Genomic DNA, 16965 nt, shown 5'->3' on the forward strand with positions numbered 1-16965 from the left:
CTTCATGTACACTCAAATCTAAAAGGTCCTTATCGGTCTGTACTTTTTGTTGTGTCTCCTCTTGGAGACTGACAAGTGTGCTAAGGGCTTTATAATCACTCTCACTTAGGACAGCCTGAGGAGGGTTCTCCTTCTTATTAAAATCATTCTTAATGAAATAGCGTTGTAATGTTAATTTACGGATATATTTTTGTAAATCTATAAACACTTCAAAACTTGGTTTGGTTTGGTTGACTGTGCGGAGCGAATTTAAGGCCTTTTCCTAATAATTTATATTCATAATCGGTAAGTGTCCTTTTAGATAAATTAAACACATCTTTCTTCTGCTCCTCTAATATCTGCATCTTGTTCTTGCATTCCCTGACTCGAATCCCTGCCCGGCATCCTCTTCTTGTTCCCACCTTCTTTTTATACCCTGCCTCCTTTCCTCTCTCTTCTCTAGGGGCTGTTGTTCTAACCACTGATTCCTTTGCCTCCTTCCTTCCCTCTTCCTCTCTTCCTGATAATGATAATTGTATTGTGCTTTTTGGAGCCAGGTTTGTTGAGGCTTCTCCCTCCATAAAAAAAAGAGGATGAAGGGGGGGAGGAATAGGAAGAATGCTGATTGCTATATGAATAATCGGACTGTCTATTAACATTTTGTTCCTTATTTTGAGAAAAGTTATGTTGAGTTCTCCTATCTTTGTTATGATGATGTTGAAATTTGGCACCTTGGTCATTCCACCTAGGGGGTACAGGGGATTCATTTAGGATCGGCTGAGGCTTCTTTCGGGAGAAAGGTTCTTCAAGCGGTTGTGCCTTCTGTTTAGGTAACCTGTCTTGTCCCTCCCTTATCATCTGTGTCCTCTAGCTTGGGTATCAATTCCCAACAGTATTTGATGATCCGTGGGCTCACCATGTCTTAAGAAAGAAAACAAAATTTATGTTTACCTGATAAATTTATTTCTTTCTTGACATGGTGAGTCCACGGCCCTCCCTTTTTTTACAGACAGTTTTTGTTATCTAATCCTCAGGCACCTCTACACCTTGTTTTATTTCCTTTCTCTCCTTTTTCTTTGGTTGAATGACTGGGGGTTGTGGGAAGGGAAGTGATACTTAACAGCTTTGCTGTGGTGCTCTTTGCCTCCTCCTGCTGGCCAGGAGTGATATTCCCAACAGTAACTGTTTATCAGGTAAACATAAATTTTGTTTTACTGTAAATATTTCACATTCCAATATTCTGCAAATATTTAAATGGGTATTCCTGCATATATTTATACATATATACTAGGGCTTGGCGATATGGGCAAAAAAAAATTGATGTAATCGCGATTTTCTTATAAATGACTATAACACCTTAAATTTTCAATAAAAATGTATTAAAGACTACAGGGAATCTTAATGTACATGTTTCTCAATGTCCAATACACTCTGGGAGAATAAAAATACAAACCACATATGTGTATGTGTGTATAGTCATAACTTACAGTATTATTTTATTACACTGTGAGTATGCATTTAACTTGCAGCACTAATGTTCTATTAAAAAATAAGCAAGCTTCATAAAATACAGTAATATTCTTAGTTCCAGAGTGAGCAGTCTATGTGCCTGTAGAAATATTGCAAGTAATCATGCTCTATAGCATGCAGTAATATTCTATGTTGTGCAGTGCAGTATATCATATAAGAGAACAAGCAAGCTCTGTGCAAGTTGTAATATTATGTTATAAAGTAAGTAAGCTCTGCACCTAATGTTTTATTATAGAAGCCAGTCCCATAACCTGCAGTAATAGTTTATTATAAAGCTTCTAGTCCATTCAGCACTGCATAGACGGCTATCCCTCCAGCTAGATCCGACACAGCTGCCCCCCGGCCCCCCTCAGCCTGAGCTCAGTCAGTCACCATGTGTCTGTCGTTGTGCTTGCCTTGCCTGAGCCGTGAACGGAGCCTCCTCTCTGCGGCTGCAACTCCAGTCTCACTGCCGCTCTGCAGACTCCTCCTGAAGAGACTACATGTGCAGTCAGTCAGAAGGAGGAAGTTCCGGGCAGCAGGAAAAAAATATCCATCACTGCTTGTTCCGCCCCTGGCCGAAGGTGCCGGCTAGTACTGCACTAGTCGTCATAGGTGATGACATAATGGGCGGGGTTATAAATAGCGTATTCTCACGGTTTTTATACCGAGCGATTAATCACGTTTAAAACCGCATCTGCAATTAATCGTGCAGCCCTAACATATACACACATACATATATATATATATATATATATATATATATGTGTGTGTGTGTGTTCATATATATATATATATACATGTGTGTGTGTGTGTGTGTGTATATATATATATATATATATAAGACCATACTTTGTGGCAGCTGCTATCCTGTATCACTGCTTAGTTTATACCTGAAACAACATGGCAAGGTCCCCAAAACATGATTAAATACCATGCCTGCTCAGAGAGCTGACGTTGGTGTGTATTGCATCAGTGCTTAATTTGTATCATACAAGCCACTGCTTACCCTCTGAGAATGCATGGTATTTGAATGCTGGTGCACAATGCACTCAAAGCATATTGGTGTATGCCACTTGAAATTTGGTGGAAGTTGACACTTAGTTTAGTCTGATTTCCTCCTCTATCCAGTTGCATATATTTGTGGAGCTCACACACAGGGCTCTTGGACAAACCCATTTTTTTCAAATTTGCACATAAAAAGTGTCCCTTAAAGGGACAGTCTACTTGAAAAATTGTTTAAAAAGATAGATAATCCGTTTATTACCAATTCCCTAATTTTGTATAGCCTACACTGTTATATTAACAAACTTTTTACCTCTGTGATTACCTTGTATCTAAGCCTCTGCAGCCTGCCCCCTTATCTGCTAAAAATGTTTTCTTGCCTTTCATTCCATTTGTGTCTTGTAATATTACTCCAAAAACCTCCCTTTAGCTTTCTCTTAATTCAGAACATAATGGGAACACCACCCATCTAAAATTTAAAGTTGTACATCACTAGAAAGTAATAAAGAGAGAAAAAATAAGTCATATTAAGCTAAAATTAGCTAATAACTTTTTCAATGTTTGTTGCATATATTGACCTTAAATCAATTTGTTAAATTATGCAAATAATTTGTGCTTTGGATAGCTTAAGTAACATTTATAAATAACAGAAAAAATGTATACTGCCCCCACCTGGCTGGCAAACATTTTCTGTGGAAAACACTGCCATCTGTTTTAGTTACTTTTTAGGCAGGCTGAAATAAAGGAATTGTCTAAAACCTGAAAGGGGCTTTCAGGAACTAGATGTATCCTCCCTGTATCAGTGTCATTGTTGTAGAAACAATTTTTATTCACTGTGCCACTCCTTCAGGAGGAATTTAAAGAAATAAACCCTGGAGCTTAGCTACATAATAAATACACTCAAATCATGCTGAATTTGTTTGTTGTTTTTTTTTTTTCAGTTTTACTTATCCCTTAATTACTTAACACCTGGGTTATGGTTTCCTTTAGCCTTCGGGAAGCCATAATCTCTGAAGGAATTTGCACCCTGTCATAACTTTTCTGCTGGAGAAGACAAAATATGCACACATTATTATGTTGTTCCCCCTACGTCTCTTCTGGGTAGAGAGGCATTTTTGTTTTGTGATTGTGAAATACTAAAAGTTACAAGGAGAAATGGTGTGCCGGGTATATTTCTTTTGATGTGCAGATAGGAGATATTCAGGGCTTTCTATTAGAACCATTCCCTCCGTATGGTTTAGACAGGGGCTTTTGGTCAGCTCTCTAAGGGGTCATTTTCAGTCCTCCCAGTTTCATCACATAGGAAACTTGTTCATCTTTCTGATATTAAGGCATTTACTGAGGCCTTAGTTAAAGTGAATGTCAATTTTTATGTGAAAGTGTCCGTTTTAAAAAAAAAAAAAAAACTATTAAAAACAGGGCCATTTTCATTCATGAAAATTGACATTGCACCGGATTTTTAAAAATACTTACCTTTTTCTTCTGAAAGGCCGGATCGCCGTTCTGAAATGATGCCCCCACCTGCTTCTTCCTGGTTAACTTACCCATCAATGACGAAACCGGCTTCCTCCAATCACGGTGTTGCCTCAGGCAATGGTTCCCCCGGGGGGAAACCGTGATTGAAGGATGCTGGAATAGTCATTGCTGACGTATGAAGAGGCTTGCGACGGGCTGGTGAAGCGCTGGAGCGGCTTCATGAAGAAAAGTTAAGTATTTTAAGAAAACGGGTGAAATGTAAACTTTCATGAATGAAAGTGCCCCTGTTTTAAATAGTATTTTTAAAAGCCGAGCACTCATTCTTGAAAGTTTACATTCGCTTTAAATCTGACCTGTATACAAAATTACATCTCCTCTATGGAGTTTGATGGTTTATAATATCCAATCTTTGAAATTTAATGTTAACAATGGATATTCTAATGTTTTTTATTTTTTTGTTACTCTCCTTGTTGAGGAAATATCTGATTTGTCACCTCTTTCTTATGTTCACAATATTTAGTTTCGTGAGATTGTGGTGCCTTTCTTATTTACAAATCTGAGATTTGCAAAGGAGAGTTTCAAGCAGAATCTGTGTGGTGAGGCCACTTCAGAATTTACTTGTAGGTTCCCAAGTTTCTCCATCAGGCCTTTAGTTCCTTCGTCCTGATCTCAGGTTTTCGTAAGAAGATTTTTCGGGCATCGTTACTGGTAAATAGGTGCCTACCTTTTCTTTTCCCACCTGTTTTCTTTGTGGAACAGAATGAAATTGAATGTGATCTGACTCTAGCCCTTAAGGACTTCATAATTGACAGCAACTCCATAAACTATATCGCCTTTTCTTTATTAAAATGTGAGAGTCCATGAGTTATTATGTGTGTAAATTCCCTTCCTGTCCACTAGGAGGAGGCACCCCAGCATACTAGAGTTTTAAGTCCCTCCCACTTACCCTGAATCCTCAGTAAATTGTTTAGCCTTTTTTATGGAGTGAGGGGAATGCTGAAGTGTTGATATACTCGTTGATTGAGAGAGGTTCTCTAAACGATCTGAGACTCATTTCCTCCTCATAGTGCCTTGTTGGACAGAGGGGTAGATAAGGAGTTATCAGCCATGCAGTGAAAGATCTTTTCTTTCATACAGGGGGTGAGAGTCCGCAATCCATTACTCGTTTGAATTACTCTTCCCTACCACTAGGAGGAGGCAACGATTCCCAAACCCCAGGAACTCTATAAAACCCCTCCCACCTCACTGGCATCCTAGTCTTGTCTTTGCCTCCGCTGGAGGAGGTTGAAGAATGAAGATGTACATTTGATTCTTCAGTAAGAGTGGTTCTCAGACTGAGTTGAGGCCCATTTACCCTCAGAATACAGTTATTGTTAGAGGAATGTGTTGGCATAAATTTCACCTATTGGGATTTATTCACAAGCCTTTCCACGGATGTCGCTGGGGCTTGTACTTTTCCTCCTTCTGTTGGTTCTTCGATATACTACTATTCCAGATCCTGTGCTGTTATGTTTCTTCTTTCTAATTGTTTAATGATATAGTTATATTTATTTATGTATACAGCCTTGGGACAGAATCTCTATACTATTGCCCTTTGTTATATTTTTTTGTGAGCTTAATTTTTTACTGTGTATCAACTTTTGGGTATGCGCAAGTCAGGATAGCGCTCATGAGCCCTCAGGATTGTGCATGTCTGTTGTTTTTGTTGGTGTTTTTTGCGCTTTTTGAAACGTTAGTTCTTTCCTACCCCTCGGCTTTCGGGTTAGCATGCATAAATGCCCTCTGGTACGCATGCATCAAGTTTGGCATGCTAACAGTTTTCATGCACATCATCCTATTCAGTTGAGCATTATCCAGGCTTTGGATGAGGGGTTTACTAGTCCCCTGCATTATTTTTCAGTTTGACTTAGTGGGCTTTAAGTTTGAAGGGGATATCATTTATGCTATAGTGGAGCTTTCTTATTCTGTCCTCCCAACTTATTTATGGGACTCATGTTTAAATACATTAATGCATTCAGACCAACCTTATGCTGCTTTTATGGGTATTACTGCTTCTTTTGTTTGTTCCTTACAGGGTAACTACAGCTTTTTCTCCAGGTGTGAAATAGCTCATCAAATCTACAGTTCTGAAATGTCAACTTTCGCACCTTCAAGTAAGCGTAAAAAGGTCAGTTTAGAATATACCTTAAACTAGTGTTTTTTCTTCTGAAGCTAGGAATACTGTTGTTTCTTCAGAGGGTGAAGTTTTCTCTGTTGATGAGAAATCCTCTGATGTTCAATCTGATACATTTTGTTATTTATTTATTTTAATCTAAAGTTGAACCTATCCATTCTCTTTTGAAAGACTCTAAAAGTTCTAAAGAATAAGCCTTCTAATCGTTTAGATTCAGTTTTTAAAACTGTTGCTAAAAACCCCAGCGGTTCTTCCTATTCCAGATGCTGACTCTGAGATAGTTTCTTGGAAATGGTCTAAACCAGGTAGTTCTTTTAATCCTTCTGCAAGTTTAAGATGTTATATAATTTATCTGCCTCTAATGTTGAACTGCGAGGAAACTGTCTCTAGGGTAGATGGGATCCTTTGGAAGACCGCACTTCTTTTAAGGACCCTGTAGATTGGATGTTAGAAGGGCCTTTCTGTAAGCAGGATATTTGTTTAGGCCTGCTATCTCTGCTATTCTTTCAGAGAAGTATTCTAAAGATTCTACCAGTAAAGATCTTTTGGGTTTACTTAAAGGGACAGTCTAGTCAAAATTAAACTTTCATGATTCAGATAGGGCATGCAATTTTAAACAACTTTACAATTTACTTCTATTATCTAATTTGCTCAATTCTTTCGATATCCTTTGTTGAAGAAATAGCAATGCACATGTGTTAGCCAATCACACAAGGCCTCTAGGTGCAGCAACCAATCAGCAGCTACTAAGCATATCTAGATATGCTTTTCAGCAAGTGATATCAAGAGAATGAAGCAAATTAGATAATAGAAGTAAATTAGAAAGTTGTTTAAAATGACATGCTCTTTCTAAATCACGGAAGAAAAAATTGGCTTTCATGTCCCTTTAAGAGTGCTAATTCCTTTATTTTTGATTCTGTATTTTATATTATTATAATGTCAAAAAAAGGCATGTCCTTGGCAGTCCATTCTAGAAGAGCATTATGGCTTAAGTCCTGGTCTGCTCATATGGTGTGTAAATCCAGACTTTTTTGTCTTTTTTTTTTTCAGGGAAGGAAATTGATTGGTTCTGATTTGGATTCTATCCTTTCTACTGTTACTGGAGGTAAAGAGGCTTTTCTTCCAATCGCTTTCGTCAGAACTAGGAACAGAAATTTGATTCCTCTCAGAAACGAATCACCTCTGGCCAAGTCTAGAGGCCTAGTGCTAGTGGGGCCCCCTATCCAGCAGCTCTGGTAGGGGGGGCCTCGTTATACCTCTTTCAAGAGGCTTGGTTTCAGTCTGTTCCAGATCCCTGGGTTCTGAACATAGTTTCCCAGGGTTATCGAATAAGATTCAGAACAAGGCATCCCACAGGAAGATTTTTTTCTGTCTAATGTTCCATGGAATCACTTAAAGACCCAAGCCTTTTTTTACTCTTTCAAATCGAGAAACTATGGGAGTGATTGTTCCAGTTCCTTTGCAGGAACAGGGGATGGGATTTTATTCAAATCTCTTCATTGTTCGAAAGAAGGAAGGTACTTTCATACCAGTTCTGGATCTGAAAGCTCTGAACAAATTTGTCAGAATTTTTAGTTTCAAATTGGCAACTATTCTGCATTTTGTTCAGCAAGGTCAGTTTGAGTCCACAATGGATTTAAATGATTCTTATCTTCATGTTCCAATTAACAGGGCACATTACCAGTTTCTGAGGTTTGCTTTCTAGACAAGCATTTTCAGTGTGTTGCTGTACCATTTGGTCTTGCTACAGCTCCAATAATTTTGACAAAGGTTCTGGGTGCCCTATTATCTGTGATCAGATCTCAGAATATTGCAGTGTTTCCTTATCTGAACGATATGTTGGTTCAAGCTCCATATTTTCATTTAGAAAAATCTGGGATTTCAAATAGATTCAACCTCCATGAGTCTTTCTTTAACAGATCAGGGTAGGGAAAAATTGGTGTCAGCCTGTCTGTGCCTTCAGTCCCTCTCTTTTGCCTCTGTTGCTCTTTGTATGGAAGTACTGGGTCTCCTGGCTGCAGCTTCAGATGCAATTCTATTTGCTCGATTTCACATGAGACCTTGTCAGCTTTGTATCAGGATAAGGCAGTTTTAAAGGGATACTGAACCCAATTTTTTTCTTTTGTGATTCAGATAGAGCATGCAATTTTAAGCAACTTTCTAATTTACTCCTATTATCAATTTTTCTTCATTATCTTGCTATTTTTATATTTTTTTTAAAAAAAAACAGAGAACACTGGACAGCACTTGTTTATTGGTGGATGAATTTATCCACCAATCAGCAAGAACAACAACCCAGGTTGTTCATCAAAAATGGTCCGGCATCTAAACTTACATTCTTGCTTTTCAAATAAAAATACCAAGAGAATGAAGAACATTTGATAATAAGAGTAAAATAGAAAGTTGCTTAAAATTGCATGCTCTATCTGAATCACAAAAGAAAAAAAATTGGTTTCAGTGTCCCTTTAAGGACTAATTAGATTTCTTGCCTAAAGTTGCGTCTTCAGACAATGTGAGTCAGGAAATTCTTCGTGTCCCTTCTTTGTGTCCTAATCCCAAGTATGCTTCAAAGAGATCTTTGCATAATTTGGATGTTGTTAGAGCATTGAAGTATTTACAATAATGCTACTAAGGATTTCATACATACTTCTAGTTATTATTATTATCAGGTATTTGTAGAGTGCCAACAGATTCCACAGCGCTATAAACATAGGTGGTATACAAGCTTAACATCTATAGGGATCAAATGTGTAGAGGGCTCTGCCGAGAGTTGCACAATTTTAGTCGGCTCTTATGAAGGGGATCTACAAACAGCTGGGCTCATAGGCTTACATGCTAAGGGGTTCAAGGAAATAACAATGGAGTTAGCAAAGGTTAGTGTAGGTTATATGCATCCCTGAACAGTAGAGTCTTTAGGGAGCGCTGAAAGCTTTCAAAACTAGAGGAGAGTCTTGTGAAGCGAGACAGAGAAAGTAGTTCTAGGAAAGGACAGAACATTTCTACTCTTTCTTTAGCCTCTTAGTAGAAACTTTTGATTCATAAGGCTTACCTGGAAGACAGGTCAGCCTCCACCGAAACGGATTATTGCTCATTCTACTAGGTCAGTTGCCATTTCCTGGGATTTAAAGAATGAGGCTTCAGTTGACCAAATTTGCAAGGCAGCTACTCTGTCTTTTTTGTATACCTTTTCTAAATTCTACCATTTTGATGTTGTGGTTCTTCTGAGGCAGCCTTTGGAACGAAGGTCTTTCAGGTTGTTGTCTCAGCTTGATTTATTTTTGTCTTATTGTTTAATTTTAAGTGCATTTAAAAAAATGCTGTTTTTGTGGGGTTGAGGATTTCGTTTTTCAGTGAAAAAAGATGTCTAAATCCCACCCTTTGTGTCTCATAACTCGTGGACTCCACAGCTTGGGTATTTGTTTGCAAAAGTAATGGATCATGAACTCTCACCACCCTGAAATAAATAAATTTATCAAGTAAGCAAAAATTATGTGCGGAGGAAGCTGGAGTGGCTGTCAAGATTAAAAGGTAAGTAAATTTACATTCACTTTAGAGTTCCCAGGAGTAATGGATTGTGAACTCTGTCCCACCTCTATGAAAGAAAACATAATTTATGCATATTTGATAAATTAATTTCTTTCATGGTGGTGAGAGTCCACAAGAACCCGCCTTGTGTTTTGTTGGTGGTGTTTTTTTTAGCTGAGCCATTAAAAGAGAGATCTCTGAAAAATTAAGCCCTTTCAGCTTTTGTTTCCTTTGTAAGGATCCTCAGATGTGTTCTCTGCTCAGCTATGTGCATTTTGTGCCGAGTCTGTTTTTAACTCTAAACAGGGTTTTGCTGCACTGCCTTTAATTCAGAGTGTGCAGGATTCTCTCTGGCTTATCACAAATGCACCTGGGAAGGTTCTTATGGACTTTCTCCAAAATTGAAGGAATATTTTTTACTCTGCTATTTATGGTATGTTAGGTGTTATGCCTCCAACTGTTTAAAGAACTGTGTTCTGTAAAATGTGTTCTCCCCTTAATCTGTTCCCAGTCATCCAGTTTACCTGCTAGAGTGTATTAAATTGGTTACAAATATATAATTGACCTTTATTTTTGCATTTGAAATAGCTGCTTTTGCCTGTGGTATCCCCACATATAGTGAAAATTTAAATATATAAGTATTCCTGCAGTATGGTTTGGAGAATGTTTTGTCAGCTTGTTCTTATAAAGGGATAGAATTGTAAAAATGTAAACGTGCATGAGTGCATTTCAATTTTAAATAGTATTTTTGCAATATCCTGTTGTTAGCAAATCGTTATTACAGTTTTCAGAGGCGCACACACACATATGATGGATGGATGCTAGAAGTATTTTTGCTAATGGAAGTATCCTGCAAAAATGCTTCTATTTTAAACTTGAAATTCACCAATCCACATTTCAATGTTGACCTTTCGATTCCTTTAAGTAACAGATTTCAAAATTTCAGACCTTAGTTCGTATTGAACCTAATCTGGTTTTGAGGGTTCCTCCTTTTGAACCTATGCATGTTTTTTTTTTATTGTGAAAGGTTCTTTTTCTTCTACCCAAAGAGTTTGAGCTTTCAACTTTGTCTTGTGAATCTCCTTTCTTGACTCTTCATCGGGATAAGGCTGTTCTGCACTAACCTCTTTAGTAAGGTGGCTAAAATAATTAAGCCTGCGGCAGTGTGTAAGGGTGGGTGGGGGCATTAGAATTTTGAGTGCCTATGGCAGTACAAAGCCTAAATATGCCACTGATTTGTTGTTCCAGTAACCTTTGTTAAAGAGCATATTTAGGTAGACTAGAGGACAGCAGTTTTACATCAGTGCGTTTAACCTATACAAAATCTTCAAATACTGCTACCATCTAGTGTATAAAAATGTATAACATTGTTAAAAGCATTGATGCAAAACAACTGCCATATAGTGCTTTAGACACTTGCACACTCCTTAGCCTTCCTAGGTATGCTCTTCAACAAAGAATATCAAGAAAACAAAGTAAATTTGATAATATAAAAAAAAAAGGATTTTCAAAACTGTACGCTCTATTTGAATCATGGAAATTAAATTGGGGGTTCATGTTCCTTTAATTTACCAAATCATTGATTGCACTTGCAAGTAGCAGTTTATCATCCTCCATGCTCTCATATGGGTTGTTCTTGTGATGACCCACAGAAAGAAAACAAGTGATAACATATGAAGACCTGCCTGCCTTGTTATATTTTGTGTGAGTTTAATGAGATAGATGTATTTTTTCATTCTCATTCAAGATAGGTTCTACCTTGTAAATCAAGTATGGCAGCAATAGGAGAAGTCCAGAGGACTTCTGGAGGATTACTACCTTGCTTCAGGTGGCATAAAGCTTAGTAGGCTGCAGTTGAATGCTATTTTATCAGTTTTAAAATAAAGACATTGATTTGAGGATGTAAATCTTGATGTATAGTGACTAGTTAATGTGATGATAACCTAACTTCTTATTTTGCAGTGTATGTACCTGATGAGTGGGAGGTACCCAGAGAGAAGATAACAATGAGCCGGGAGCTGGGTCAAGGCTCATTTGGCATGGTATATGAGGGTATTGCCAAAGGGGTGGTGAAAGATGAGGCAGAGACCAGAGTGGCTATAAAGACTGTAAATGAGGCCGCCAGCATGCGGGAAAGAATTGAATTTCTAAATGAGGCCTCCGTTATGAAGGAATTCAATTGTCATCATGTGGTGAGTACTGTCGGCATAGAGCGTACTGTGGTTACATCCATTATACCATTTTCTGATTTTATATACGTCTCTTGCAGCAGTTGAATAATGCAACCTGGTATCTTGATGATATACCTTCGAAAATCACAAAGTATTAAGAAAAAATGTTTAATTGGAATGAAATGTTTTTATATTTTTTTTATTTGGTGGACATTCAGTAACAATTTTATCTGTTATGTCATAGGTGCGTTTGCTGGGGGTCGTTTCTCAAGGTCAGCCAACACTTGTTATCATGGAGCTAATGACACGTGGGGACCTCAAGAGCTATTTGAGATCTTTAAGACCAGACACTGATGTGAGTAAAATAATGTGTTTATGGTGAATATGTAACTTTATTTCCACACTCTACTTTTGAAAATTAAAGTAAATTGATACTTACAGTCTCTATAATTAACTTTTTATGCTATGGGATAGTACTCCAGTTATATCTGTAGATAGAAATCATACTTATCAGAAATATTTTGCAATTCATATCTTTGTTTCATGGATGTGTTAGTTGGAGTGTGCCCAAGAGATTGCATTTATCTCTTCAGATGTCTGCCTGTTGTTTCTGGCTCTAAAGACCTGGATCCCCTGTTTTTAAGCACCATTTATGCAAGGATTCTATTTTGAAAGATTATAGTTGCTCTTATCTGCTATTCATTGGTAACTCGCAGCTCTCTTAAAGGGACATTAAAACCCAAAATTTTAATTTCATTATTCATATGGAGCATTCAATTTTAAACAACTTTCCAGATGACTTCTATTATCTAATTAGCATTGTTTTCTTTGTATTCTTGGTTGAAAAACATACCTAGTAGGTAGGCTCAGAAGCAGCAGTGCACTAATGGGAGCTAGCTGATGATTGGTGGCTGCACATATATGGCTCTTGTCATTGGCTCACCTGATGTGCTCAATTAGCTCACAGTAATGCCCTGCAAAGACCTGGTTCTTCTTATATATTTTTTTCTAAGTAATATACAACACATGGAATTATGTGCAATTAATACTGAACTAATTTAATGTAACATTCTGTGGATCATATATCGTTATGTATGTTTTAGCGTTTAAATGTGGGATTTGGTTAAACCAAGAAACGATTGCGTTTTATAACGTGAACTGAGCAAAGCCAAAAATATGGTGTCAGGAATGACAGTATCAGTCCGTAATAGACCCAATTGCTAGGATGAATTAATATGCACACGCTAGCACACTTAGTAATATCCAGAAGGTGACCCACAACTGCGACAGATAGTAGAAATCCACAGGTAGATAATGTAAAGTAACAGGTACTCACAATACTGGACAGGAATTCAAGAATCAGTCAGATGTTTAAGTTGCAGTAGACAGAAGCAGGCAGAGGTCTGGAAACTTTAAGATAATACAGGGTTAAGCAAAGGCAATATCAGGCAGGCAGAGGTCTGGTAACTTTCAGATAATACAGGGTTAAGCAAAGACAGTGTCAGGCAGGCAGAGGTTCAGTAACTTTCAATCAAATACAGGGTTAAGCAAAGGCAGTGTCAGGCAGGCAGAGGTTCGATAACTTTCAGGCAAATACAGGGTTAAGCAAAGGCAGCGTCAGGCAGGCAGAGGTCCGGTAACTTTCAGATAATACAGGGTTAAGCAAAGGCAGTATCAGGCAGGCAGAGGTCCGATAACTTTCAGGCAAATACAGGGCTAAGCAAAGACAGTGTCAGGCAGGCAGAGGTCCGGCAAAGAAAGTACAATTACTCACTCAGTAGAAGAAGCACCCAAAAGAACCAAGTTCAACAAACGGGCGTCGACTCTCCCGAACGCCGGAAGATTATAGGCTTGCTGACGTCATCAAAGCTGGACGACCACTGAAGCGCGTCACGTTGCTAGACAATGAGACGCTATAGCACACAAAGTTCCTGGAATCTGCAGGAGAGCAGCTCGATCGTGATCGTGACATATGGAAGGGCATTAGTATTAAAAGTTAATAAAAATTTTAACCAAGAAAAATAAAACACAGATTTAGTATACATTCATAGTTTATTTTGCCTGCAAGGTAGATTATTTCGGCAAAAGCAAGCAAAGTAAAAGTTGTGGGGAAGATTTATTAAGCTCTATTCACAGCTTTTGAGGCTTTAGCAAGCCTGCAACCACTAATAAAAAGACAACAACAAAAATTTTTTCTTTACCCTCTATGCCACCCAGATACCTGCTGATTTGTCTATGATAGACATGCCCTGCTCTTGTGCAATTTGTTGAGCAGAGCTACAGAATCTCGTTCAAATGGTGATTGCAGGTGTGATTTTAAATGTGATATATTTTTAAATTAATCTAATATATAATTTCTTTCATGTAATTAGCAAGAGTCCATGAGCTAGTGACGTATGGGATATACATTCCTACCAGGAGGGGCAAAGTTTCCCAAACCTTAAAATGCCTATAAATACACCCCTCACCACACCCACAATTCAGTTTTACAAACTTTGCCTCCTATGGAGGTGGTGAAGTAAGTTTGTGCTAGATTCTACGTTGATATGCGCTCCGCAGCAGGTTGGAGCCCGGTTTTCCTCTCAGCGTGCAGTGAATGTCAGAGGGATGTGAGGAGAGTATTGCCTATTTTGAATGCAGTGATCTCCTTCTACGGGGTCTATTTCATAGGTTCTCTGTTATCGGTCGTAGAGATTCATCTCTTACCTCCCTTTTCAGATCGACGATATATTTTTATTTATATACCATTACCTCTGCTGATTTTCGTTTCAGTACTGGTTTGGCTTTCTACAAACATGTAGATGAGTGTCCTGGGGTAAGTAAGTCTTATTTTCTGTGACACTCTAAGCTATGGTTGGGCACTTTGTTTATAAAGTTCTAAATATATGTATTCAAACATTTATTTGCCTTGACTCAGGATGTTCAACATTCCTTATTTTCAGACAGTCAGTTTCATATTTGGGATAATGCACTTCAATCAATTATTTTTCTTACCTTAAAAATTTGACTCTTTTTCCCTGTGGGCTGTTAGGCTCGCGGGGGCTGAAAATGCTTCATTTTATTGCGTCATTCTTGGCGCAGACTTTTTTGGCGCAAAAAATCTTTTCCGTTTCCGGCGTCATACGTGTCGCCGGAAGTTGCGTCATTTTTGACGTTCTTTTGCGCCAAAGATGTCGGCGTTCCGGATGTGGCGTCATTTTTGGCGCCAAAAAGCATTTAGGCGCCAAATAATGTGGGCGTCTTATTTGGCGCTAAAAAATATGGGCGTCGCTTTTGTCTCCACATTATTTAAGTCTCATTTTTTCTTTGCTTCTGGTTGCTAGAAGCTTGTTCATTGGCATTTTTTCCCATTCCTGAAACTGTCATTTAAGGAATTTGATAAATTTTGCTTTATATGTTGTTTTTTCTCTTACATATTGCAAGATGTCTCACGTTGCATCTGAGTCAGAAGATACTTCAGGAAAATCGCTGTCTGGTGCTGGAACTACCAAAGCTAAGTGTATCTGCTGTAAACTTTTGGTAGCTATTCCTCCAGCTGTTGTTTGTATTAATTGTCATGACAAACTTGTTAATGCAGATAATATTTCCTTTAGTAATGTACCATTACCTGTTGCAGTTCCATCAACATCTAATGTTCAGAATGTTCCTGATAACATAAGAGATTTTGTTTCTGAATCCATCAAGAAGGCTATGTCTGTTATTCCTCCTTCTAGTAAACATAAAAAATCTTTTAAAACTTCTCTTTATACAGATGAATTTTTAAATGAACATCATCATTCTGATTCTGATGACTCTTCTGGTTCAGAGGATTCTGTCTCAGAGATTGATGCTGATAAATCTTCATATTTATTTAAAATGGAATTTATTCGTTCTTTACTTAAAGAAGTACTAATTGCTTTAGAAATTGAGGATTCTGGTCCTCTTGATACTAATTCTAAACGTTTAGATAAGGTCTTTAAATCTCCTGTGGTTATTCCAGAAGTTTTTCCTGTTCCTAGTGCTATTTCTGAAGTAATTTCCAGAGAATGGGATAAATTGGGTAATTCATTTACTCCTTCTAAACGTTTTAAGCAATTATATCCTGTGCCGTCTGACAGATTAGAATTTTGGGACAAAATTCCTAGAGTTGATGGGGCTATTTCTACCCTTGCTAAACGTACTACTATTCCTACGTCAGATGGTACTTCGTTTAAGGATCCTTTAGATAGGAAAATTGAATCCTTTCTAAGAAAAGCTTATCTGTGTTCAGGTAATCTTCTTAGACCTGCTATATCATTGGCTGATGTTGCTGCAGCTTCAACTTTTTGGTTGGAAACTTTAGCGCAACAAGTAACAGATCATGATTCTCATAATATTATTATTCTTCTTCAACATGCTAATAATTTTATCTGTGATGCCATTTTTGATATTATCAGAGTTGATGTCAGGTTTATGTCTAGCTATTTTAGCTAGAAGAGCTTTATGGCTTAAAACTTGGAATGCTGATATGGCTTCTAAATCAACTCTACTTTCCATTTCTTTCCAGGGTAACAAATTATTTGGTTCTCAGTTGGATTCTATTATCTCAACTGTTACTGGTGGGAAAGGAACTTTTTTACCACAGGATAAAACAGGGTAAAAACAGGGCTAATAATCGTTTTCGTTCCTTTCGTTTCAACAAAGAACAAAAGCCTGATCCTTCATCCTCAGGAGCAGTTTCAGTTTGGAAACCATCTCCAGTCTGGAATAAATCCAAGCCTTCTAGAAAAGCAAAGCCAGCTTCTAAGTCCACATGAAGGTGCGGCCCTCATTCCAGCTCAGCTGGTAGGGGGCAGGTTACGTTTTTTCAAAGAAATTTGGATCAATTCTGTTCACAATCTTTGGATTCGGAACATTGTTTCAGAAGGGTACAGAATTGGTTTCAAGATGAGACCTCCTGCAAAGAGATTTTTTCTTTCCCGTGTCCCAGTAAATCCAGTGAAAGCTCAAGCATTTCTGAATTGTGTTTCAGATCTAGAGTTGGCTGGAGTAATTATGCCAGTTCCAGTTCTGGAACAGGGGCTGGGGTTTTATTCAAATCTCTTCATTGTACCAAAGAAGGAGAATTCCTTCAGACCAGTTCTGGATCTAAAAATATTGAATCGTTAT

General features: G+C 37.9%; 1 protein-coding gene across 1 annotated transcript in view; it reads left to right on the forward strand.

The window, feature by feature from the left end:
* Positions 1-16965, forward strand: part of IGF1R (insulin like growth factor 1 receptor) — an 857678-nt gene that overhangs the window by 723369 nt on the left and 117344 nt on the right. Inside the window, exons 15-16 of the mRNA XM_053717616.1 lie at positions 11630-11859; positions 12083-12193. Coding sequence (XP_053573591.1) covers positions 11630-11859; positions 12083-12193 — 341 coding nt within the window. The remainder of the gene's footprint in view (positions 1-11629; positions 11860-12082; positions 12194-16965) is intronic.

This window comes from Bombina bombina, chromosome 6, assembly GCF_027579735.1.
Source record: "Bombina bombina isolate aBomBom1 chromosome 6, aBomBom1.pri, whole genome shotgun sequence".
Lineage (NCBI taxonomy): Eukaryota > Metazoa > Chordata > Amphibia > Anura > Bombinatoridae > Bombina > Bombina bombina.